The 25,781-nt window shown below is 36.9% G+C and overlaps 1 protein-coding gene across 23 annotated transcripts in view; it reads left to right on the top strand.

The window, feature by feature from the left end:
- WDPCP (WD repeat containing planar cell polarity effector) overlaps positions 1-25,781 on the top strand; it is a 489,024-nt gene that overhangs the window by 184,047 nt on the left and 279,196 nt on the right. For 21 of the 23 annotated variants that reach the window (XM_057309423.1, XM_057309427.1, XM_057309428.1 and 18 more), the window contains 2 exons: positions 863-1,054; positions 21,441-22,050. In XM_057309423.1, coding sequence (XP_057165406.1) covers positions 863-1,054; positions 21,441-22,050 — 802 coding nt within the window. The remainder of the gene's footprint in view (positions 1-862; positions 1,055-21,440; positions 22,051-25,781) is intronic. The other 2 variants (XM_057309433.1, XM_057309436.1) reach the window with 1 other exon arrangement.

The raw sequence follows: 25,781 nt of genomic DNA, 5'->3' as shown, positions 1-25,781 counted from the left end.
GTCATGTAGTGAGACTGGCTCCAGAAGCATTTCTCTGATAAGAAGACCCCCTGCCCTTTGCTAGTGTCTGGTCCAGTAGGCTTAGCCATGCGCTTAATCCCCAGAAAGTGGTTCGATTATTGCTGACCAGCAATGGCAAGATAGTTTTTTTTTTCTTCCAAGCTATCAACCTTCCATTAATTCCTTAAGCAGAAATACGGTGCAATCTATATTTCCTTGGCATGTGTCACCCAGATGGTGCTGTGCTTATGTTTTCAAATAACCATGTTCCAAAATAACATAGTTTGAATAATAAATTCTACAAATCCTCCTAAGAAAGAGAAGCATAATTCTCAGAAGCGGCATAAACTTTTATGCATGATGCTGTGGCTTATCCCTTTATGCAGAATATATGTCTCATGTATTCTTTAAAGTGATATTTTCCTCGAGTTGTTTTTCCTTTTATTGTTGTCAGTCATTGTTAACGTGTTATGTCTTAAACAGTAGTCAGATACTCTTGGTCAGCAGTACTGAACTTGTCATTTAATATAGCTGGTCTTAAATCCTATGTGTAGGTCGATGCTGTCAAGCAGCCATGACTGTACATTTTGGTATTGATTGGGATTGCTACAGCCAATTCCTCCCTAACTCACATTTCTCCTTTTCCTTTCCTCTGCTAAAAATGGGGAGAATTTTGAACATATGTCTTTTTTATATATGTGTCAAAAGAATTTGGTAAATTCTGACACCTCCTTAAGCACATGTTTAACATGCATATTTACTTGCATTTATCTACATTTACAGATGCTTTAATTTTTGTAATACGGTGAGAATTTTGCATTTAAAAAATGATTCTTGTATGCTTTTTTTCCTTAATCATTAGATTTCCTATTACGAGATACCTGGCCCAGGAAACAGGACAACAGAGCGTCGTCTAGCTATCAATAGTGTTCAGGATAGAGTTGCTTGCTGGTGGCCACTGGTCAGTGATGATGCTTGGCCTTGGGCCCCCATTTCTTCTGAGAAGGACAGAGCCAATCTGCTGCTCCTAGGTCATGCTCAAGGAAGACTGGAGGTAAATTTAAAGCAAATATACACATTTTGTTGAAGAGCAAATAAAATAGGATTCTTAGTTTTTCTATTCTGAAATAAAGATGAATACTTTTTAAACCTATAATTTATTTTCCTAAATTCTCAAAGGAGGAAATTACATATAAAGTGAGATCCTCAGAAGTCTCATATCTATAGGGTAAACAGACAATTCCAGGGCTGGCCTGAATTGCATGGTGATTAAGAACACAGGCTTCTGGGTTCAAATCCTAGCTCTGCCACTACCTAGCTCTCTGTCCTTGAGCAAGTTATTAACCTCTGCGCACCGTGGCTTCCTAATTTGAAAAATAGAGTTAATGGAGATAAATAAGTTAATACATGCATTTAGAGCACTACCTACATATAGTAAACTCTCAAACATGGATCACTGTTCTGATTCTTGGTATCATCATTTTTAGTACTGTCATTACTGTTTGCCCATAATTTCATGTCTGCCAAAGCTATGTTATCTGTCACCTTCTTTATACTTCAGTCATCGAATCAGCAAACATTAGACAAATGCTTATTTTGTGGAAGACTCTGTGGTACCAAACCATCGCTGAGGCAAGAATTTATAAGGAGGGCTGTAGAGCAGTGGCCTTCTCAATCTAGTATCCTGCCTTGGACAGGAGCACCAAAAAGGGTTAATCTGGGGGAGGGGGGGGCAAGTATTTCATCTTGTCTATTCCCGACAGTGGTTCCATCATCATTCATTATTGTGAACCTGTGGGTAATTCCAGCTTGTACCAGTACTTTGTTGAATTCTGCTTTTCTTTTTTATAATTTAAAACAAAAGCACCCCTTCCTATTACTTTTTTAAGTTTTTGCCTGAGTAAAATATAGACAGTCCCAACTTATAGATGGTTTGACTTAGTATTTTCAACTTTGCCATGGTGTGAAGGCAATACATGTTCAGGAGAAGCCATACTTTGAATTTTGAATTTTGATCTTTTCCCAGCCTAGTGATATGTGATAGGATACTCTCCCATGATGCTGGGCAGTGGCAGTCAGCCACAGCTTCCAGTCAGCCATGCAATCATGAAGATAAACAACTGTTACCCTTACAACCAATCTGTTTTTTGCTTTCAGTACAGTATTCAATAAATTACATGAGATAGTCAACACTTTATTATAAAATAGGCTTTGTGTTAGATGATTTTGCCCAATTGTATAGACTAATTTAAGTTTCTGAGCATGTTTAAGGTAGGCTAGGCTAAGCTGTGACGTCCGGTAGGTTAGGTATATTAAATGCATTTTCAAGTTAGTATATTTTAACTTATGATGGGTTTACTGGGACTTGACTCCATTGTTAGGCAAGGAAGACTGTAGTATGTTTCTATATTTTCTCTTAATCTATTGTCTGTTAGGCTTTAATTCTGAGATATAATGAATAAGTCCAAGTTTTTTCTTTTTTCTTTTTTTAAAGATTTTATTTATTTATTTGACAGAGAGAGAGACAGCCAGCGAGAGAGGGAACACAAGCAGGGGGAGTGGGAGAGGAAGAAGCGGGCTTCCCGCTGAGCAGGGAGCCCAATGCGGGGCTCAATCCCAGGACCCTGGGATCACGCCCTGAGCCAAAGGCAGGCACTTAACGACTGAGCCAGCCAGGCGCCGCAAGTTTTTTCTATCTCCATCTGCCTCTTTTGGTGTTATAAACTTTCAGGCTGTCTTTTAAGACTGCAGAGTCATTTTTAATTAATTAATTAACCTTTTTCTGGAACTTTTCAAATTTTGTTGCAGTGACTAAAACCGCTCGTAATGCTTTAGGTGTGGATTTGTGAGGCTAAGCAAGTGCTTTGTTCCTATTCACTTGCTTTTCATGCCCACTGCTTTATTGATCTTGGGTTCAGAAGCTAATTGAGTAAAAGACTTCATCAAAATGATTGTAATAAAGCTAATTAGAATTCTGTTAAATGTTCTGCCTTATAATAAAAGTAAAAATAATTTAGTTATACTTTACATAAATTACCTGTATTTGAAATGAGTGTATTACATGAAATTAGCAGCGTTCTAAAGGGTATACATGGGGTCTACATACCTTATCTCCTGGTGTCGTCTACACAATGGGCTTTGGAGTTGGACAAACCTAGTTTACCTGTTGGTTGAACCGTATACATACTAACTGTGTAACCTCAGTCAAGTTTACTCCCTCTAAGCTTCTGCCTGCTCTTAGCTAATTTTGTGTTCTTTGCCCTTTGGTAGATCACCTGTCCTCTCTGACTTTAGTTTTGTATTTTTAAAATGATGGATTTCAACCAGATAGGTCAATTCCAGGTCCCTGACAGCTCTAAAAAGTGCTCATCTGGATTCTGAAGCCACAGATCTGATTTAGCCATTGTTTGCTCAAATGCCTTTAGTACATATGAAACTAAACAGCCTCAGCACTGAAAGCCCACCCTGACTGGCCCTGACCTACCTTTCCAGTGTTATTTCCTTATGTGAACCTATCATCTAGCCAAGTGGTTTACTCACTGCATCTTCTTTTCCATGTCCTGTCTGTACACATTACTGAAGGGCCTGAAAGGCCCTTCCCTCTGTTTCTACATCATTCAACAACTATTGAGCATGACTGTGGAGTAAACACTGTATTTCATTCCAAGGGATATGAATACAAAAATATCCCTGCCTGCAGGGATCCTAGTGTCCACCAATGAGAGACAAATATGAAAATGTGTAAGTGCACTAAAGCATTAAATGATGCTGTGGATAGAGTATGTGTAAGTTATAGTAGGAGCCAGTGGGGAATGATTGATTCCACTTAGGGGGATAGTCAGGAGGAAACATTAAAGAGTCTTTACAATTTGCTCAAATATGAAATTGGCAAACACTTTTACTTGCTTTTACTATCCTTTCTAAGTTCCATATAAAGGTTGTACTAGCCCTCTGGAGTGATTTGGCTAGCTTTTTCTTTTTCTCCTCTTTGAAACAGTACCAAAAGGACTTATATGATATTTGAGCATTTGGTAAAACTCACCTATAAAACTGCTTGGGTGTGGTATCTTAGAGGAAGGTAGATTGTTAAAATAACAGATTCCAGTTTTAAGGGCTGCTTTTTTTCAGGAATTCTGTTTTTTTTTTCTTGAAGTCATTTTCCTTAATTTGTATTTCTGGAAAATTATGCATTTTATGTAAGTGTTTTTGAATAGATTTTCCTAAAGTTGTATATGATACTTGCACATGATTTTTATTCACCACTGATTGCATAGTTAATGCCCCCCCCTTCAATCCTATATTAAGATACAGAAATTCCTTTTTTTTAGCAAGAGTACCTTTTTCTTGGATTTGGCCCTTTCAGTCATTCTATCAAAGTTAAACTGTTGGAAAAATTTGTGAAGATTACTTTTTCAGAACTTCATTTGAACTTCTATATGCAAAAGGTGAATGTCTTTGGAAGAAATCTCTAGGGAAATAATTGTGTCTTTTTTTCACATGTAAAGACATAATTTTTAACTGTGAATTAATTGTAGCACATTTTTTAGAATATCATGAACGAAAACCACTAGTCTGTAAAAGTAATATTCAGGCAATATGTCTTTAAATTTTTTTACTGGTCACCAATAGACTTCTTGAACTAATCATCAGAATAAAAGATACAATCTACACTTAAACTCTAAAATTCAAACTAAAAAAGTAGCAACCTCATGGAGAAGAAATTTAATCTTTGCATATGTTAAACTATAGAATTTTTGAAAAGCATTTCCCATCCAAGTTCAATAAGCTTTTAGCTGGAAAGTGGCAAGATCCTAGAATAGTGGTTCCTAGCCTTGGCAACACATTACAATCACCTGCAGAGCTTTTACAAAGGGCCCACCCAGACCTGTTACATCAGAATATCCAGAGGGACAGGAGGCACCAGTATTCCTTAACAGGTTCCCTAGGTGATTCTCATGTGCATCCACCTTGAGAAACACTGCTTTACAGCAAACTAAAAAAAGAAGAAGAAAAAGAAATTTAAAGCCATCATTTTTGCATAACAGACCATGGAAAGGATAAAGCCCACATACTGAACCAAATGAGAGTTTTAACAGTAGATTCTAAGTAGAAAATTGGCTTACCAAGCAGCTAAAAAAAAGAAAACAAAGGAAACATAGGAATAAGCTCTCTGTAACTGAATTATCTGTCTTTCAGAGGAGGAACATTTTTAAATTTATTTTATGGATATTAGAAAACTCCTGGTCTAATTTCATACCACAAAGCTCTAAACAACAGCACATATCTTAATTAGAAGCATAAAGCAGAGAGAGTTATGTAGTCTAGGAAAAAAATTTCTGTTGAAAAATATACAATAGTGTGTAGAAAAAGAAATTTTTATCAGTAAATTCATTTTAAAAACAGTTCTTAATGGTGTATGTGTGGATTATCATATATAACATGGTAATCATTTTTATTTAAATTCCACATACTCTTAATGCTTTCCTTTTGGGCAAGTTTTAACCATCATCACAGAACTATTTAACTCATTCATTTTGTCAAAAATGTGATGACAACACAACTTATTCTTCCCTTACCTTTGTATTTGAACAAGTATTTTAACGTTTCAGCTGTATGGATGATATAATGCTTTCTGAGAATGGTAGTAATTTCAAGATACATTCCTCAGAAGAGTTCACCTGAATTTATTTACCAAATTAATTAAAAACACATAAGCAGAGCTATTAAACCTTAAAACATGTTGTCAGGGATAGAGAAATAAAACCTCACAAAGATAACTGTTTTCCTCTAAAATTTAAAAACCATTTTTGCAGGGGTGTAGAGGAGCAGCAACTAATGGGAGAGTAAAAATGTGACCAACTTTTAATATAGCATAATTTGATTAAAGAAGCATTTAGAAAGTGTTACGCTTGCATTCAACTGAAAAGCCAAAATATTTAAGAAATATCTCTTCCAAAGAAATGTATGTATTGTGTTAGTGTTCAACCAGATAAACAAAGATTTTATATTCTAGGCATTATAGCTTTTAAAAAATCTCTTTATTATAAAACATGCTTAAAGAAAACCACATGAAATAAATGTATAGTTTAGTGAGCTATTATGAAGGAAATAACCCTGCAACCACACACAGGTCAAGAAGAGGAATGTTGGCCAGCCACCCAGAAATACTATTATGTACAGTCATGATTTCAGCCCCTTCCTGGTCCCCAAAAGTAGCCTCTGTCATGAATTTCCATCACTTTCTTATATACCCATGTAGTTTTTATCATCCTAATGCATCTCCCAACACTGTAGTTTAATATTATCCATTTAAAACACTTGAATGTGGGACACCTGTGTGGCTCAGTCGGTTAAGCATCTGCCTTTGGCTCAGGTCATGATCCCAGGGTCCTGGGATCCAGCCCCACATGGGGCTCCCTGCTTAGCAGGGGAGTCTGCTTCTCCCTCTCCCTGTGTCCCTGCTCATGTTCTCTTCTCACTCACTCTCTCAAATAAATAAGTACAATCTTTTTTTTAAAAAAAAACCACTTTAATATATCTCTTCTAACTTACAAGTTCCCCTTCCATCCCTTTCCTTTCCTTTTAAGGAAACTGCAGTGTCCTATAGTTTGGATTTTGTTGTTTGCATAATCAGTGTGGTTCAACATATTTCTCTATCTTTTGAAAATCTACAAGTTAGTCAGTTTGGGCAAGACTATATGGGGTGGTGTGTTCTTTTTATCAGAAGGCACGTAATGTCAGGTTCTCTCTTGGTTGTCTGTCTTTTAATGTTAGCAGCTATTAATGCTCAGTGCCTGCACCCATTAATATATTAGGGTTGCAAAACGGTGATATTCTAATTATATTATTATTTTTTCATTTATTGATGGGGATACTTTTATAAAGAGATACTTCCACTCTTCTATTTGTTTTCCCAATGGATGAATTCATATAGATAGTATAATCAGGATAAATGTCAGTTTCTTTTATTTGTTAGTTTTCAAGATAATGAATTGGTTCCCAATCACTTCCTGAAGGTAACCAATTAGTTTTTATTTTTCAAGTAGCATTATTAATTGATGGATTTAAATATATTTGACTTGACGGGTTTTATAAATTGTATTTGTTATCCTTTTGAAAGCTCAAAGTTGTCTTATATTTGGGAGCTTCTACAAGTTGGCTCCTCTTTTTGTCATGACCTCAGTAGTCTTGGGTAGCTTCCCTGCTATTTGGTGTGACAAATATGTTCTATGCTTAGCTTGTACATTTCTGGCCTCAGACCTGGAATCAGCCATTTCTTCCATAAGCTCTGGTTTCTTTTAATGGAAAACGGTATTTTAAGTCCAAATTTGGGAGCTAGGGATAGTGTGTTGTTGTTACTGGATTGGCCATTGTTTTAGTAGAATGAGCTAGAGATTATATATATATTCATTCCTTCAGAGTGAGTTCACACTGTTACTTCTAACTTGAATTCAAGATATAGGGTTTTTAATTTAACCTCTTCTATATTACATCTATATCTTCTCTTTTTCATGCCAAAAGTCCTAGTTTGCAGGGACGTGGGGGACAAACTATATTTGTCCCATAATTACTTGCTTACTTTATCTCAGTATACACCTAACAGTCTGAGAATAATCATACTAATACTACCACTACTAATATAAATTACTGAGAACATTCAGACTTTTTGCCTATGTTTTTATCACTTCTTTCCTTTACATTTTTAAATAGTTGTACTTTATTTAGATTGTTGGAGCATGAAGTCATTACATATAATGTTCTCTCTCTTTTAATCCTCATCTAGTCACCCATGAGTTTTTGGTTTTTCTATTTAGTTGAACTGTTTCTTTCATGTGGGGATTTAGAGAGATTCAAAACTACAGTGCCGCCATCACCAGTTTGCCAGAATCAGGGGTACTATATTCATGGTCATATTTAAACAGTTTTTAAAGCTCTGCCCAACAGGGACTTGAACTAATGACCCTGAAATCAAAAGTTGCACGCCCTACTGACTGAGTCAGCCAGGTGCCCTGATCAACACTAAGTTTGAACCAACCATCTACAGCAAAACATGAAACATGACAATCTTGAGCCTATCTCCAGCTCACTATAATTGCTTTTCTGCTTTCTGTGCTTTCTTAATTTTAAAATATCTTCCAGACAGGGCCTCACTCATATTGACTGCTTATGCTCTTCCTTCTCTGTACTGTTCCTTTATTGATTGATTGATGGATTGATTGATTGATTGATTTAATGTAAAGTTCGATGATTCATTAGTTGCATATAACACCCAGTGCACCATGCAATACGTGCCCTCCTTACTACCCATCACCAGCCTATCCCATTCCTTTTTTGATGACTTTTGGATCAGTTCTGTCTACTTTTTTCAAATTTAGCTTTTTTAAGAATAAAACTGAAATCATCTCAGTGTGTGTTTTTCAACAAGTTTCAACCTTAAAGCTGACTGATTTAAACTTGACTGAAACAATTCACTTTAGGAAGGAAACTACCAGTGTGTTTATCCTTAAAATTGGGAAATTCCAAGACCTTTAAGATTCTTCTTTATCTCTTCTGCTCTTTCTTAGCTTGAATTCTTTTTCTTAGCTTGAATTCTTATACCATTTCTTTCCTTATCACACAGTTTTCTTTAAAAAACAAAAAAATTGAAAGCAAACAACAAAAAATAAAACATTGAGCCATGGTCATCTACCTCTTGTCTGGTGTCACAATCTCTCTTAATTGGCCACTTGGAACATGGCATAGTCTTTAGCCTGTGTTTCTGTGCTTTTCTTTGTACCTTCCTATTACCTTAGAATTAAAGCAGAGATCTTTTTTTAGAGATTTCCAGACTTTGAGCCTGTCACCACACATTATAAAAGTCTTCATTTTTTTCATCCCTTAATTATCTATACTGTTCTTCCCCATCTTATTGTTTGCCTCTTCATTATGCTTGTATTAAAACTTTTCACCATGTTCTTTACCACAGCCATTCCCACTGGAATTCTACTGATAAGTTCCTGAAACTTGGCAGATATATTTTAAGAATCTTTAAAAAGTTATTAGATTTCAGAATTCACCTAATCTGGGGACTGCCTGAAGATAGGATTAAGACCAAGAACTCAAGGTTGCTAAGAGAGTGAATCTTAAAAGTACTTATCACAAGACAAAACTTTGTAACTATGTATGGTGATGAATATTAATGAGACTTACTGTAATGATCATTTCACAGTATATACAAATATTGAATCATTGTTGGACACCTGAAAGTAATATAATGTATGTCAATTAGACCTCCGTAAAAAGAAAAAAAGGCCAAGAACTCAATGAGAGAAAGGAATTCTTGATCATGAAGTTTGTAGAGGATAGCATTAAAAATGCCTTACGGAAGGTCATAGTAGACTTAAACTTAATCTTGCTAGCTTACATGCATATCACCAGCCAAGGTTCTCTGTTTTTTTTTCTCCTTTGTGCTTTTTTCTTCAGGGCATTGTCACTTAACATTTCTCCCATCACTATACACCACATTTTTAAAATTTCTTTATCTTAGCATTATATCTTGGCCTGATTATCTCCTGACTAGTATTTCGAACTAAGTTCATTTGGGGAGGAAAAACTAGCTGCATAAAAATGAGAGATGTCTTAGTATATGTAAGTTTGGATTTTAAAAAGTCTCTTTTCTCTTGGTATTTTGCAGTAACTGCATAATTACATTTGAAGAAGTTTTCAACTTCTTATTTGCAAATGATCTGCTAACAGAGCATCTTATAGTTAGAAAATGTATTGACACATATAGCTCTTCAGTCAATAAGGTATATATTAATAACTTTAAAAGGTTGCTGAAAATGCAGGTATAACACTTCATTTTCAGAATCTTGGTCCATCACATTAGCATTTTTGTAGAAAAACTGAATGACTGAATTTTCTTCTCCTGCATCTCATTGCTTTATTTTAGCTGAATTGAGTCCATTTTTATTGGTGATTACCTGTTTCTTTCTACTTCTTATAAACAAAATGTCTTGCTTCAGAATTCTAACTGGAATCTCAGTCCACTTTTCCTATCAATTAAAAATATTAATATCACATTAGGTAACATGCAAGTATCATTGCAGTATTCCTGATTGACCTGAACTTTTGCCATAAGGTTTTGTGCCATGTCAGTCAAATTATTTATAAACATTTCTGTGTAGATATACGTAAGTCACTAGTACTTATTACTGCTTCTTGTTTGTAACAGTACATGATAACTTTATCGTGACAGTATCTATATGTACAGATTTCTTATTTTCATGGACTGAAATGTTTCTTTTATTCTGATAATATTGGCTATCTTTAAATATCATATAATTAAGTATGATTTTAAATGAATTTAAAATCCTGGAATCAAGTATGAACATTGTATATCTTATTTAAAATATATTCAGTCAGTCATGTTTATTGAGCTACTACTGTATGCCAAGCCCAGCACTAAATATCATAAATAAATGAAATTACTTTAATATTAACTCCTAGGTTACATCTTTCCTATGTTTAAAATTGTCTTCCACATTTGTAATTTCAAACTTTGTGTCAGCCATGAATTCTAAATAACCAAGTTTGGAATTTATTTAGGATCAGTGTCTCTCATTCTCTTTATCTGCTATTCTTGTGAAAAACTCCAAGACTTTCTCTTCAAGAACAATAAGGATAGCCACTATTTACTGTGGTCTCCTCTGTCCTCTGCATATTAGGTATGTTATTTTTAAATCATACAGCAATCCTGCAGCACAGGTGAATAAATCCACATCTTACAGATGAGAAAACCACAGTTCCAAGAGGTTATCTTGCCTCAGACTCCAGAGCTCTCTATCACCAAAACAAGGAGTCAGCGCTGTTATGTGCTGCTTCTGCTATGTGGTGTTGCTCCATGGCTGTTGCACAGGGTCAAGTCCAACTTAGAATTAAATTCTGGACCTAACTATGTCAAATACTTTTAAGCCTACAGATATTTTGGATTTTAATGCTATCATCTTACTCTATTTTAAAAGTCATATAAACTGGACCCTTTCTATTCATGACATAATACTATTTTCAAAAGATTTCATGTAACATCATAGAATAAACGTAAAGTTTTCCTTTTTATCTTCTTCTGTACAAACAAATGCAAAAACTGGCAATGATGTTTGTGTTTGTGTAATTTTTGTGGTGAGGAAATAGTTTACTTAGCGTTTGGTTCATTTAGGGATGTTTTTACATTTACACTTAAAAAGTATGCTGTCTGTTTTCATTACAACTCAATCAATGCAAGAATGAAGCATCTTTAAAAGAAGTCAGTTTATTAAGACCCTTGCCTTCCAAACTTCCTCAGTCATGTCAAGTAAAGTTACCCAGATCATCAGACAAGTCTCTTTTTCATCCCAGGTTATAGGCTCCATTGACATTTGCACAATTTGTCTCTTCAGTTCCTTCACCTAATTCTCACTCCTCCGCTCTGTGAGGATCCTTCCACTAACTTGAGTTTCCTAATGCCCTGTGGTTCTTCACATTCATGCCCTGTGATCACATTGAGGAAAAGCTGGGACCTTCATGGAAACTTACTAATTCCCTATGCTCACAAAGCAGTGCGTCTTGTAGAGACCTTGGTTTTTCCAGTCAGATAGATCTGGATTTGAAACTACAGCTCTGGGGCGCCTGGGTGGCACAGCGGTTAAGCGTCTGCCTTCGGCTCAGGGCGTGATCCCGGCGTTATGGGATCGAGCCCCACATCAGGCTCCTCCGCTATGAGCCTGCTTCTTCCTCTCCCACTCCCCCTGCTTGTGTTCCCTCTCTCACTGGCTGTCTCTATCTCTGTCGAATAAATGAATAAAGTCTTTTAAAAAAACAAAACAAAACAAAACAAAGTACCTCTCTTTAAAAAAAAAAAAAAGGAACTACAGCTCTATCACTTACTAACACTGGGATCAAAGACATCTTAAACCATCTATGTGACCCTCATTTTCCTTAACTCTAGAACATAGATTATAATACCAAACTTTGGAGTATTAATTACTCCATTAATTGGAGTATTAAATAAAACAATATGAAAAGTGGTTAACATAGTACCCTATTTTCTTCTTATTATTTTTGGTAGGATTACTCTTTTGAAAGTTACGCACACACAAGTGATTTTTAATCTTTATTTTTTCCTGTTTATTTATTATATATATTTTTAGATTTTTATTATTTAAATTCAATTAATTAACATATAATGTATTATTGGTTCCAGAGGTAGAGGTCAGTAATTCATCACTCTTATACAGTACCCAATGCTCATTACATCACATGCCCTCCTTAACGTCCATCACCCAGTTACCCCATCTTCCCACCCCTCTCCCTTCCAGCAACCCTCAGTTTGTTTCCTGTGGTTAAGAGTCTCTAATGCTTCGTCTCCCTCTCTGATTTTGTCTTGTTTTATTTTTTTCTCTTACCCTGTGATCCTGTTTTATTTCTTAAATTCCACATATGAGTGAGATCATATGATAATTGTCTTTCTCTGATTGACTTATGTCGCTTACCATGATACCCTCTAGTTCCATCCATGTCGTTGCAAATGGCAAGATTTCAATTTTTTGATGGCTGAGTAGTATTCCATTGTGTGTGTGTGTGTGTGTGTGTGTGTGTGTATGTATATATACCACATATTCTTTATCCATTCATCTGTCCATGGACATCTGGGCTCTTTCCATAGTTTAGCTATTGCGGACATTGCTGCTATAAACATTGGAGTGCAGGTGCCCCTTCAGATCACTACATTTGTATCTTTGGGGTAGGTATCTACTAGTTCAATTGCTGGGTCGTAGGGTAGCTCTATTTTCAACTTTTTGAGGAACCTGCGTACTGTTTTCCGTAATGGCTGCACTAGAGCTTGTATAACCACCAACACTGTAAGAGGGTTCCCCTTTCTCCGCATCCTCACCAACAACTGGCATTTCCTGACTTATTAATTTTAGCCATTCTGACCAGTATGAGGTGGTAGCTCATTGTGGTTTTGATTTGTATTTCCCTTATGTCGAGTGATGTGGAGCATTTTTTCACGTGTCTGTTGGACAGTTGTATGTCTTCTCTGGAGAAATGTCTGTTCAGGTCTTCTGCCCATTTCTTCACTGGATTATTTGTTCTTTGGGTGTTGAGTTTGATAAGTTCTTTATAGATTTTGGATACTAGCCCTTTATCTGATTAAGACGTTTGCAAGTATCTTCTCCCATTCTGTCGGTTTTCTTTTGGTTTTGTCATCTGTTTCCTTTGTGGTGCAAAAGCGTTTTATCTTGATAAAGTCCCAATAGTTCATTTTTGCGTTTGGATCCCTTGCCTTTGGAGACATGTCTAGCCAGAAGTTGCTGCAGCCGAGGTCAAAGAGGTTACTGCCTGTGCTCTCCTCTAGGATTTTGATGGATTCCTGTCTCACATTTAGGTCTTTCATCCATTTTGAGTCTATATTTGTGTATGGCATAAGAAAATGGCCCTGTTTCATTCTTCTGCATGTGGGTGTCCAATTTTCCCAGCACCATTTATTGATGAGACTGTCTTTTTTCCATGGGTTATTCTTTCCTGCTTTGTTGAAGATTAGTTGACCATTGAGTTGAAGGTCCATTTCTGGGTTCTCTATTCTGTTCCTTTGATCTGCGTGTTTGTTTTTGTGCCAGTACCATACTGTCTTGATGATTATAGCTTTGTAATAGAGCTTGAAGTCCTGAATTGTGATGCCATCAGCTCTGGATTTCTTTTTCAACTTTCCTTTGGCTATTCGGGGTCTTTCTGGTTCCATAGAAATTTGAGGATTATTTTTTCCAGCTCTGTGAAAAAAGATTGATGGTATTTTGATAGGGATTTCATTGAATGTGTAGGTTGCTCTAGGTAGTATAGATATTTTAACAATATTTGTTCTTCCAATCCATGAGCATGGAATGTTTTGCCATTTCTTTCTGTCTTCCTCAGTTTCTTTTATGAGTGTTCTATGGTTTTCTGAGTACAGATTCTTTGCCTCTTTGGTTACGTTTATTCCTAGTTTTTGATATTTGGTTTATGGTTCAATTGTAAATGGGATTGGCTCCTTAATTTCTCTTTCTTTTGTTGTTAGTGTATAGAAATGCAATTGATTTCTGTGTGTTGATTTTATATCCTGCCACTTTGATGAATTCCTGTATGAGTTCTAGCAATTTTGGGGAGGAGTCTTTTGGGTTTTCCACATAGGGTATCATGTCTTCTGGAAAGAGTGAGAGTGATTTCTTCTTTGCCAATTCGGACCTTTTATTTCCTTTTCTTGTCTCATTGCTGAGGCTAGGACTTCTAATACTATGTTGAACAGCAGTGATGATAGTGGACATCCCTGCTGTCTTCCTGACCTCAGGGGAAAAGCTCTCATTTTTTTCCCCATTGAGAATGATATTTGCTGTGGGCTTTTCATATTAGGTTATTATGATATTAAGGTGCGTTCCCTCTGTTCCCACACTGTGATGAGTTTTAATCAAGAAAGGATGCTGTACTTTGTCAAATGGTTTTTCTGCATCTACTGAGAGGATCTTATGGTTCTTGTCTTCTATTTATGTAGTGTATCACATTGATTAATTTACGGGTGTTGAACCACCCTTGCAGCCCAGGAATAAATCCCATTTGGTTGTGCTGCATAATCCTTTTAATGTACTGTTGGAGCCTATTGACTAGTATCTTGGTGAGAATTTTTGCATCCATGATCATCAGGGATATTGGTTTGTAATTCTCCTTTTTGGTGGGGGTCTTTGTGTGGTTTTGGGATCAAGGAAATGCTGGCTTCATCGAAAGAGTTTGGAAGTTTTCCTTCCATTTCTGTTTTTTGAAACAGCTTCAGAAGAATAGGTATTGATTCTTCTTTAAATGTTTGGTAGAATGCCCCCAGAAGCCATCTGGCCCTGGACTCTTGTTTTTGGGAGATTTTTGATTACTGCTTCAGTTTCCTTGCTGGTATGGGTCTTTCTATTTATTCCTGTTTCAGTTTGGGTAGTTTATACATCTCTAGGAATGCATCCATTTCTTCCAGATTGCCTAATTTGTTGGCATATAGTTGCTCATAATATGTTCTTATAATTGTTTGCATTTCTTCCGTATTGGTTGTGATCTCTCCTCTTTCATTCATGATTTTATTAATTTGGGTCCTTTGTCTTTTCTTTTTGATAAGTCTAGCTAGAGGTTTATCAATCTTATCAATTCTTTCAAATAACCAGCTCCTAATTTTGTTGATCTGTTCTACTGTTCTTTTGCTTTTGAGTTCATTGATTTCTGCTCTAATCTTTATTAATTCTCTTCTCCTGCTGGGTTTAGGCTTTATTTGCTGTTCTCTCTCCAGCTCCTTTAGGTGTAAGGTTAGCTTGTGTATTTGAGACCTTTCTTGTTTCTTGAGAAAGGGTGTATTGCTATATCCTTCCCTCTCAGGACTGCTTTTGCTGCATCCCAAAGATTTTGAACAGTTGTGTTTTCCTTTTCATTTGTTTCCATGAATGTTTTTTCATTCTTCTTTAATTTCTTGATTGACCCATTCATTCTTTAGTAGGATGCTCTTTGGCCTCCACATTTTTGAGTTCTTTCCAGATTTTTTCATGTGATTGAGTTCAAGTTTCAAAGCATTGTGGTCTGAAAATATGCAGGGAATGATCCCAGTCTCTTGGGGCCTGTTGAGACCTGATTTGTGACCCAGTATGTGATCTATCCTGGAGAATGTTCCATGTGCACTGGAGAAGAATGTGTATTCTGTTGCTTTAGGATGGAATGTTCTGAATATATCTGTGAAGTCCATCTGGTCCAGTGTGTCATTCTAAGCCCTTGTTTCCTTGTTGATGTTCTGCTTAGATGATCTGTCCTATGCAGTGAGTGGGGTGTTAAAGTCCCCTACTATTATTGTATTATTATTAAATGTTTCCTTAATTTTGTTATTAATTGGCTTATATAATTGCCTGCTCCTGTGTTAGGGGCATAAATATTTAAATCTTTAGCTCTTCTTGTTGGATAGACCCTTTAATTATGGTATAGTGGCCTTTTTCATCTCTTATTACAGTCCTCGGTTTAAAATCTATTTTGTCTGATATAAGGGCTGCTTTCTTTTGGTGTCCATTAGCATGATAAATGGTTTTCTACCCCCTCACTTTCAACTGGAGGTGTCTTTGGGTCTAAAATGAGTCTCTTGCAGTCAGTGTTTTAATAGGTCTTGCTTTTTTATCCAATCTGATACCCTGTATCTTTTGATTAGGGCATTTAGCCCATTTACACTCAGAGTAACTATTGACAGATAGGGATTTAGTGCCATTGTATTACCTGTAAAAAAAAGTCACAGTTTTTGTGTATGGTGTCTATTCCTTTCTGGGCTCTCTATTCACTTAAAGGATCCCTTTTAATATTTCTTGTAGGGCGGGTTTAGTGATCACAGAATCTTTTAGTTAGTTTCTGTTTGTTCTGGAAGCTTTTTATCTCTCCTCCTATTTTGAATGACATCCTAGCTGGATAAAGTATTCTTGGCTGTACATTTTCTTATTTTTTAGTTTATGCATGTATGTATGTATGTATGTATGTATTTATTTGTTTGTTTTTTTGAGAGAGAGTGCATAAGCGGTGGGTGGGGGGAGGCAGAGGTAGAACCAGACTCCCCACTGGCAGGAAGTGAGATGTGGGACTCAATCCCAGAACCCTGGGATCATGACTGGCTGCATATTTTTCCCATTTAGCATCCTGAATATATCATGCCAGTACTTTCTGGCCTGCCAGTTTTCTGTGGATAGGTCTGCTACCAATCTCATGTTTCTACCCTTATAGGTTACAGACCTCTTGTCCCGAGCTGCTTTCAGGATTATCTCTTTGTCTCTGAGATTTGCAAGTTTCACTATTATATGTTGGGGTGTTGACCTAGTTTTATTCATTTTGACAGGGGTTCTCTGTGCCTCCTGGACTTGGATGCCTGTTTCCTGAGTATCTTTCAGGCAGGGACATCCCTCCCTGGGACAGACTTCTAGAAGTTCTGATTTTGTGCTGTGCTGCTATATCACTTTCCAATAGCTGGCTTCTGGAGGTTCCCTCCCCCTGCGATTTATCTTCCCATATATCGCTTTGGATTCACTTCTCTGCACCTCCTATCTTGCAGAAAGTGGTCGCTTTTCTATTTGTAGAGTTGCAGCTGTTCCTAGGTCTCTGGTTGGGTTTGCAGGTGTTCAGAATGATTTGATAGTATCTAGCTGAATTCCTGGGACCATAGGAAACTAAGGTATCCTATTCCTCCGCTGTCCTGGACCCCCTCTTAATCTTTAAACTTTTATGGTATCTTTATGCCATGTAAGACATTTTCTTTTCTTAAATGAACTTGAGCTATTTAGTGGGGAAGATAGCAGGTGATCCTCTGACCTTGGCTAGCGGTTTAGAGTTATCTGAGATTGACAGTGAAATTGTTTCTGGTACCAATACTAATGATGGGGTGGGGGGGTCCCCCCATACCAACAACAATTCTTGGATACCAGCAGGGTATCGTAATTCTGATAGTATGTACCTGGAGATCCTGCAGGTTAAGGGCTCAGTCCTAGCTAGAAGACTGCAGCCCACCCCCCACCCCCACTTTAAATGCCATTCACAAGCCCTGGTTGATACCTGTGCTTCTGACTTACCAGCTACAGATTGGAGGTTCCCACAACCTCCTCCTTGTACTTCAGATGCCAGTCTGAAGTAACAACCTGGACTTCTGACTGGCTGGCTGCAAATTAGAGATTCCTCTGACGCCTCTCTGGCTTTGATTTATTTGTCAGAGCGGCTCAGAGAACTCAGGGAAACATGTAGATCACCGGTTTATTATAAGAGGATATAACTCAAGAACAGCTAGATGTATAGAGCAAAGTATGGGGAAAGGGCTCAGAGCCTCCATGCCCTCTCCAGGCTTCCGCTCATGGTATCTCCATATATTCACCAACCTTGAAACTCTCCAAACCCCATCCTTTTGGTTTCATTACATAGGCATGAGTAATTAAATCATTAGCCATTGGTGACTGACTCATCCTCCAGCCCCTCTTCCCTCCAGGAGGTCTGGGGATGGAACTGAAAGTTCCAACCTTCTGAACACATGGTTTACAACCCTTGACAACCAACCCCCACCTTTAGGTACTTTACAAAAGTCACCTCACTAACTTAACATAGGATACCTTTTTCACTCTCAGCACTTAGGAAATTCCAAGAGTTTTGGGACCTGTGAGCCAGGAACTGTAGAAAATGAGTAAATATATATGAGAAATAAAGTTTGATTATCTGAATAATCATATATATAGATTTCTTAAAAATCGCAATATCATACTTGCCTTTTCTCTTGGTGAAACTACAGAGCCTATTGGATTGACATAAAGTCTTGGAAATCAAGAAGCCTGGGACCCTTCTCCCTAGACCTTGAGCCTAATTTGTAGTATACCAAGACTGCCGTCTGGCTAGGCTCTTCCTTTTGGGCTGTCTCTGTATAAGTACAGGCGCTATTTAGAGTCAATTGGCCTCTCAGTTTTCTGCCCAGAGGCTTCCTTTACAAAACTTGAAGCCTTCTGGAAGAATGGTATTTCAACCAGCATTATATTATCTGTGTGTATTTAATTCATAGTTATAGAAATTTATTGCATACCCACTACCTGCATAGCTTTTGGCTAGCTGCTACATAAGACACATAAAAAAAGTGTAAAATAGATGAGACAGGTTTTTTTTTTTAAGCTTACAGTAAAAAGGAGGATGTTTGTCCAAATATTAGAAGTAAATAAAAGGCTGAATGTCCCAAGCAAGTCATTGGCTAAGTTAGAGTGGGGACGAGGGTACAGAGGAGGTGCGATCAAAGAGAGAAAGGATGGCAGCCAGCTGGAAAGAATCCAGAAACTGGAATAGCATTTGTTCTCGTTCTTCAAGGGTGAATATGATTGATAGGAAAAATGGAGTATCTGGGTGGATTTCTGGCAAAGGACATGAGTGATGTTGTAAAATTTTAAGAGTTTATTTGAGCAAAAATTTATTCTAGTTGGGCAGCGACAAACGAATTGGTTAGGAACTCTGCTGATAGGAATCAGGGAATAAGCTTATATAGAGAAAGCGCAGAAGCTAAGAAAGGAAATTATTTGATTGGCTATAGCTTAAGCTTAGTTGGCTCTTTGTGCTTGGTATCCTTAGCATTTTGATTTTGTAACATCGAGGCATTTACAGGCTTTGACTTTGGTTTGGCTCATGTAGGCCACCGTGGCATTAGAGCCACCTCAGTCTAACGCTCTCCTTGTTAAATTAATTTAACAAGTTATAGAGCTGTAAAAATGCAGAGCAGATTTTACTTTGAATTTAGAGTAATGAGGGGAGACTGGAGAAGATAACACTAGAATTTGCAAGTTAGATCATGTCCCTTCTTTGCTTATGGCTTCTCATCTCATTTAGGGAAAAAGACAAAGTCCCTAAAATGCCCTACAAGCTACTGCATAATTCCCCCAATTTCCACTACTTTCTTCCTTCCTCCTTCTTCTCTAGCTCTTTCCCTTGATCAGGCTGTTTGTTTCCTCTGCCTGAAATTGTCTTCTCCCAGACAGCTATGTGGCTCACCCTTTACTTCTTTCAGGTCACTCTTATCTGAGAGACCTGTCCTGACTTCTCTATATTGCCCTGTCTCACTCCTGTCACTCCCAATTTCCCCTACTTTGTTTTATTTTTCTCAGTACTCAGGAAGTACAAATATAGGATCACTAGCATCCTATGTATGTTTGCTTGTGAATTGTTGCCTTGTGTTAAGCCATTAGAGTGCACATTCTCTGGGACTGAGGACTTACTGCTGTATCCCCAGGACCTAGGACCAGTACCTGGCACATAGCTTGTATTCATTTATTTATTAGACAAAAAAGAAAAACAAGAGCAGGAAAGAGAGTGAGAGGGAGGTAAGGAATTGGATATGGGTCCTACAGGATTTTGCATTCTAAGCAGGGGAATATAAATTTTATTCCTTATTAGGGTTTGAATAGGAGAGTGAGAGTGAAAACATTTACGTTAGGAAGATTAATAGGTGATGACGTATAGGATGGATTTTTTTTTTAATTCCGTCAGTACCCCCTTCCTATCCCTACGTACTATGTAACGTAGCTATTTTTGCTTAAAAAAATAAAAATTTAAATTTTGAAATGGTTTGGCTCTCAAGAAACTGCTAAAATTGCTAAAAGCAAATTCCCTGTACTTTTCCCCCAATTCGCCCCAGTTACATTACTGTAGTTCATTGTTAAATCCAGAAAAATGACAGAACTTAGTTGAATATCATACTTTACGTACACTTTTGTGTGTGTATGTATATAGTTCTAAAATTTATGTTACATGTGTAGAAACATGCTTTTTAATGTTTCTACATCTGATTTTAAAGTTTTTTTGACTAAGTGTTAGAAAATCTCCTCGTTGGGGCACCTGGGTGGTGCGGTCGTTAAGTGTCTGCCTTTGGCTCAGGGCGTGATCCCAGCATTCTGGGATCGAGCCCCACATCAGGCTCCTCTGCTAGGAACCTGCTTCTTCCTCTCCCACTACCCCTGCTTGCGTTCCCTCTCTCGCTGGCTGTCTCTCTCTGTCAAATAAATAAATAAAATCTTTAAAAAAAATAAAAAATAAAAAAAAAGAAAATCTCCTCTTTAATAATACTCTCCAGGTTCTTGGCCTCCCACATTTACATAAATATAAAGCAAATGGCCTGCTGTTTTATTTCTTTATTCTTCTGCCCATGTGTTCCTTACAGCCTTTTCTTCCTATAATAAAGATGATTTAAAAATTTTACTTCATCAATGTTAACAAATATTACTTATCAGGTCTTAATTTTTTGTTATTGTTGTTTTAAAACCAGTTCACTATATTATTATATAACATTTCTTTCTCTTGGTCATTTATCTACTTAACAACTTTCAGATCTTTTCTGATAGTAAAATATTTCTAAAAGACTATTAACAGGGTCCTAGTGTTTTCCTTTGCCTACCCTACCATACTAATTAGAAGTATTCTGGTAAGTAATTTACCACACATTTCAGAATTGGGAAGGGTAGTGGGTGGGAATGAGATTAGCTAAATTGTTTAAAGTCCTTTATTCATTCTTTTAAAAATTAAACTTCAGATGTTTTTAGATATTCTGCTAACCATATTATCTTAGTAAAAGGCCACCTTATTAATTTTTATATATTGAACATATTTGTCTCTAAGCTATTTACAGACTTTCAAAAACAACATGTTAATGTTAAAATCTTATAATTTCTTCAACTGTGCTCTATATGTGCTATATATATTTATATATGTTCTTTGTGAGAGAAATATAACACATACACAAATATATATGGCACATACATACATGTGGCTGATGTTCAGGGTGATTATTGATGGTCTTCAGTAGGATGCTGGATTCCTATGCAGGCCTATGTGTGACTGCTGAAGAAAAACCAAGGTCTATGTGAACATACCTGATACATTTCTTACAGGTTCTGAGTTCTGTCCGCACAGAATGGGATCCACTGGATGTTCGCTTTGGCACCAAACAGCCTTATCAGGTGTTGACAGTGGAGCACTCTGTCAGTGTAGACAAAGAGCCCGTGGCTGACAGCTGCATCTATGAATGCGTTCGGAACAAAATCCAGTGTATATCAGTAACCAGAATACCACTAAGATCAAAGGCCATCAGCTGCTGCAGGAATGTTACTGAAGACAAACTGATTCTGGGCTGTGAAGATTCTTCAGTAATTCTTTATGAAACTTACCGTAGAGTCACTGTCTTAGCCCAGGCTGAACTTTTGCCTTCATTAATAAGCTGCCACCCAAGTGGCGCCATTCTACTAGTTGGCAGCAACCAAGGGGAGCTACAGATTTTTGATATGGCTTTATCCCCTATTAACATCCAGCTCCTGGCCGAAGACCGCTCACCCAGGGAGACCCTGCAGTTCCGTAAATTCTTTGACATTTCCGGCAGTCTTGTTCAGATGCAGTGGATAGCTCCTCAGGTGGTTTCTCAGAAGCCAGAATCTGGGGACATCTATGATCTCCTCTTCCTCAGATTTGACGGAGGACCTTTGGGTGCACTTTTGTTTAAACTTGGTAAGTCAAGGAAGTTGGTGAGTAAGTAAATTCAAATGTTTATGATGGTGATGTTATGATTAAGAGAATAAAACGATTCTAGATATGGAGGTTTTCTATGTTATCCCATAAGTTGGCTTGCCTTTCAAACAGTTCATAGTTTTTTGTGTTTTGGGGGGGTTTTTTTTGGTTTTGTTTTTTTAAGTGATCTCTATGCCCAACCTGGGGCTTGAACTCACAACTCTGAGGTCAAGAGTCATGTGCTCTACCAACTGAGCCAGCCAGGTGCCCTCATATAGTTTCTTTAAGAAAACTTTATGGATGACTTTCTAAATGTTAAGGAACATTAGATAGTGAAGAATTTGGAAATTGCACTAATTGTCCATTGTGATGCATAAAAAGCTTAAACTTCTATATCTGATACTTTCCAAAATAAATACATATGTGAATATTTTAGAAGTACTTTAGAAGTTCTATGTTGGGGCACCTGGGTGGGTCAGTTGGTTAATCAGCTGCCTTTGGCTCAGGTCATGATCTGGGTCCTGGGATCGAGCCCCACATCAGGCTCCCTGCTCAATGGGCAGCCTGCTTCTCTCTCTTCACCACTTATGCTGTCTTGTGCTCTCTCTCTCAAATAAATAAAAATCTTGAAAAAAAAAAAAGAAGTTCCGTGTTGTAGAAATAAAATACTTTTTTCTATTTTCTGTTATTTTAGATAATAGGTATCCACTGCTTCCCAGATTGGAATGTAAGACAAATATTTTAAAAGAAGAGAAAGCAAATGTTTGGAGAATTTGGACAGAGAGTTGTATAACTTTTTTTGTTTCCTTTTAGATAAAAATATTGAAAAAGATTTTTCAATATAATGAAAATCATGTATTAATGGTAGCCCATTTCAACCAGGAAACTTATTATTTTTTTTAGATTTGAAGATTTTTATCTTTAAGTAATCTCTGCACCCAGCGTGGGGCTTGAATTTACAACCTGGAGATGAAGGGTCGTATGCTATACTGACTGAGCCAGCAGGAGCCCCTCAACCAGGAAACTTTAAAAGAAAATTTTATTAGTATGATTTATTTGTCTTTTGCAGTTTTACCTTACCAGCTATGTCCTATAATATTCTTTAGGTAGTTTAGTATATATAACTGAACATTCTTGAGAGAACCTCACTTAGGTTTAAAAACTGGATTTTAATTAATGCATATTATTGCAACTTGAAAACATAGAAAAGTAAATATATTTTTAAATCCATTACATGATTTGTTTCTGTGATACAAAGTTTTTAAAGACATTGTAGTATTTGTTAAATAGCTGTCAGTTTACTTTTTTTGTAATGTAGCTACCTCTGAAATTGAACCCATGAAATAAATCTAGTTGAAAATGACTTGATTAACCTGAAAGATATAATGGATATAATGTGAGGGCTATATTCTTTCCACATAATAAAAATACAACTAAATCCATTTATAATGTTCATGTCGTCCAAGAAAAAACTGTTTGGAATCTCATTTATTGTAAGATAATCCAGTTCTACTTTGCCTGGCTACATGTTTAACAGTTGTATGTCTCCATACACAACACTCATTAAAGTGGATGTTAGATGTTTTGCATGTCTGTTAAAACACACACACACACACACACGCACGCACGCACACGCGCGCGCGCACTCTCTCTCTCTCTCTCTAAATTACCCAGTTACCTGTCAAACAAAAGGCTGTCTGCCCACATATACCTAGCTTTTCTTCAGCCCTCCCTTGTGGGCCTACTCACAACAGCTTTGCAAAAAGCACAGCTTTCTCTTCCTATCTCTAGCACATTTGCCTTCTTACTAAAGTAAACAGGCTCTCAGTGTAGGGATTTAGAGGGCTTCCTGCTAATTGCCAGCTTGTAAACTTAATTGGACTGTCTCCCTGGGCACTGTTCCTAAATCAATTAGGCAATGAGTTGGCTGTCACCTCTTTTTCCCAAGAAGGTCTCTTGGAAGAGAATTATCCAATAGAAGTCAAGCATTCAAATGAAAAGGTGATAACTTCTGCAACTGACATTTATCATTTAAATTTTATTTTCAATATGATTCTTAAGTTTTATGGGATAGGGGAAATTTTACAGACTTATAGACTCTTTAAAAGATCTAAATATGGAGTTTCCCAGAATTTTAAAAATGTATTATAAGATTAATATTTATTACAGATCATTTATTTTTTCTAGGAAGAGTCAATTCCTTGAAACAGTAGATTCCAACTAACAGATCTTTTTTTTTTTTTTTTTTTTTTTTTTTTTTAAAGAAAACCCTGTTTAAAGAACAGATTTTTCTTAGGTTCTGCTACTAAATACATCCAAAAATTTTAATATACTTCTTGAATTAACACAGTGCTGATTCTGGGCATCCATGTGGAATTTTCATGTATAATTCAAGTTACTGCATATATAAACAGGTAGTTGCATGTGCAGTTTCTCCACTAGGGAGCATTTACGAGATTTTTTCATAAGCTTGTTATGCAAGCCTTTGGAAAATTTGACATGCAAGGTGTAGCTTACAATTTAAGAAGCTGACATAGATCATAGTTTAAAATAGAATGCTGTCATATGTAAACGTGGCAGTGGCTGGTGCCAATATGGTAAGATTTTTGGAGTTTGACTTTTAGAATAGGTCAGTGTAATGTTGAAGGAAAACTTTGTTCCAAGGTTAGAACTTCCATTCTAAATCCTTATAATCATCACACATATATTTTGGGGATTAAAAGACCATCGCCACTGTTAGAAGAATTTGAAGAGCATGTCTTCCTCAGGTGGGAGCTAGAAGTATCATCCTCCCACATGGAAGCCAAGAAGTACTGTTTTATATAAAGTAAAATGTAATCATATTTCTTTGCTTGGCAATCATTGTCCCATATTTCCACATATGTAGACTGAGATTAATTTTCAGGAGTCCCTAATTACAGAGATATTGAAGCTTTTCCATTCTCATCAGTACCTTTTTCAACTTTCACTGCTCTCTTTAAACTCACATGATCAGCTCCCTGCCCTCTCAACAGAGAGTCTTACCTTTTAATTGGCACTTCGTTAAGTTTATCTGCTCCTCACCACCTACCCATCCCCCTAACCAGCCACTTATCGGGAACATAAATCTCATCAGGAACATAAATCTTTCCTTCTCATTTCAGTGGAAAAGGAGCCCTTCTTCTTATCTAAGACTAGTTCCACCACTAGTTTCAGTCTGGATCCCACTACATTCCTATGGATCCCTTTACTTTATCATCCTCCCCACTGCCCCCATGAATCTTGCTATACCAGTAGATATAGGCCCAAGCCACACCATAAAACAAACATCTCTTCCTTAAAATTGTTTCTCCTCTGTTACTAATCACATGCTCACCTTCTTTTTTTCATAGTCATACTCACTGAAATAATAATTAACACTGACTTTCTCTGCTTCTTCACTTCCCATTCATTCCTCACAGTACCAAGTTCTGGCTTGGATCTTTAGTGTCCTCCTGGAACTGCTCTTGGAAAGGTCACCAGAGACTTCCTACTTGATACATATGTTTTTTTTAATAATGTTACTTGTTGACTTTTCAGCATTTGATGCTTGCTGACCACTTCTACTGTCACAGAATTCTCATCATACTGCCCTCTGTAACCAGGGATACACCTTTGCATTACTTTTTCATGCTCTTCTGCATACTTATGAATATGCTGAGGCTCCCTAAGTTTCCATTTTTAGCTCTCCTCCCATTTTATACACATTGAGA

This window comes from Ursus arctos, unplaced genomic scaffold (genome assembly GCF_023065955.2).
Source record: "Ursus arctos isolate Adak ecotype North America unplaced genomic scaffold, UrsArc2.0 scaffold_8, whole genome shotgun sequence".
In the NCBI taxonomy this organism is placed as follows: Eukaryota; Metazoa; Chordata; class Mammalia; order Carnivora; family Ursidae; genus Ursus; species Ursus arctos.
The sequence above is the reverse complement of the archived record's forward strand: the minus strand, read 5'-3'. Positions and strand labels throughout refer to the sequence as shown.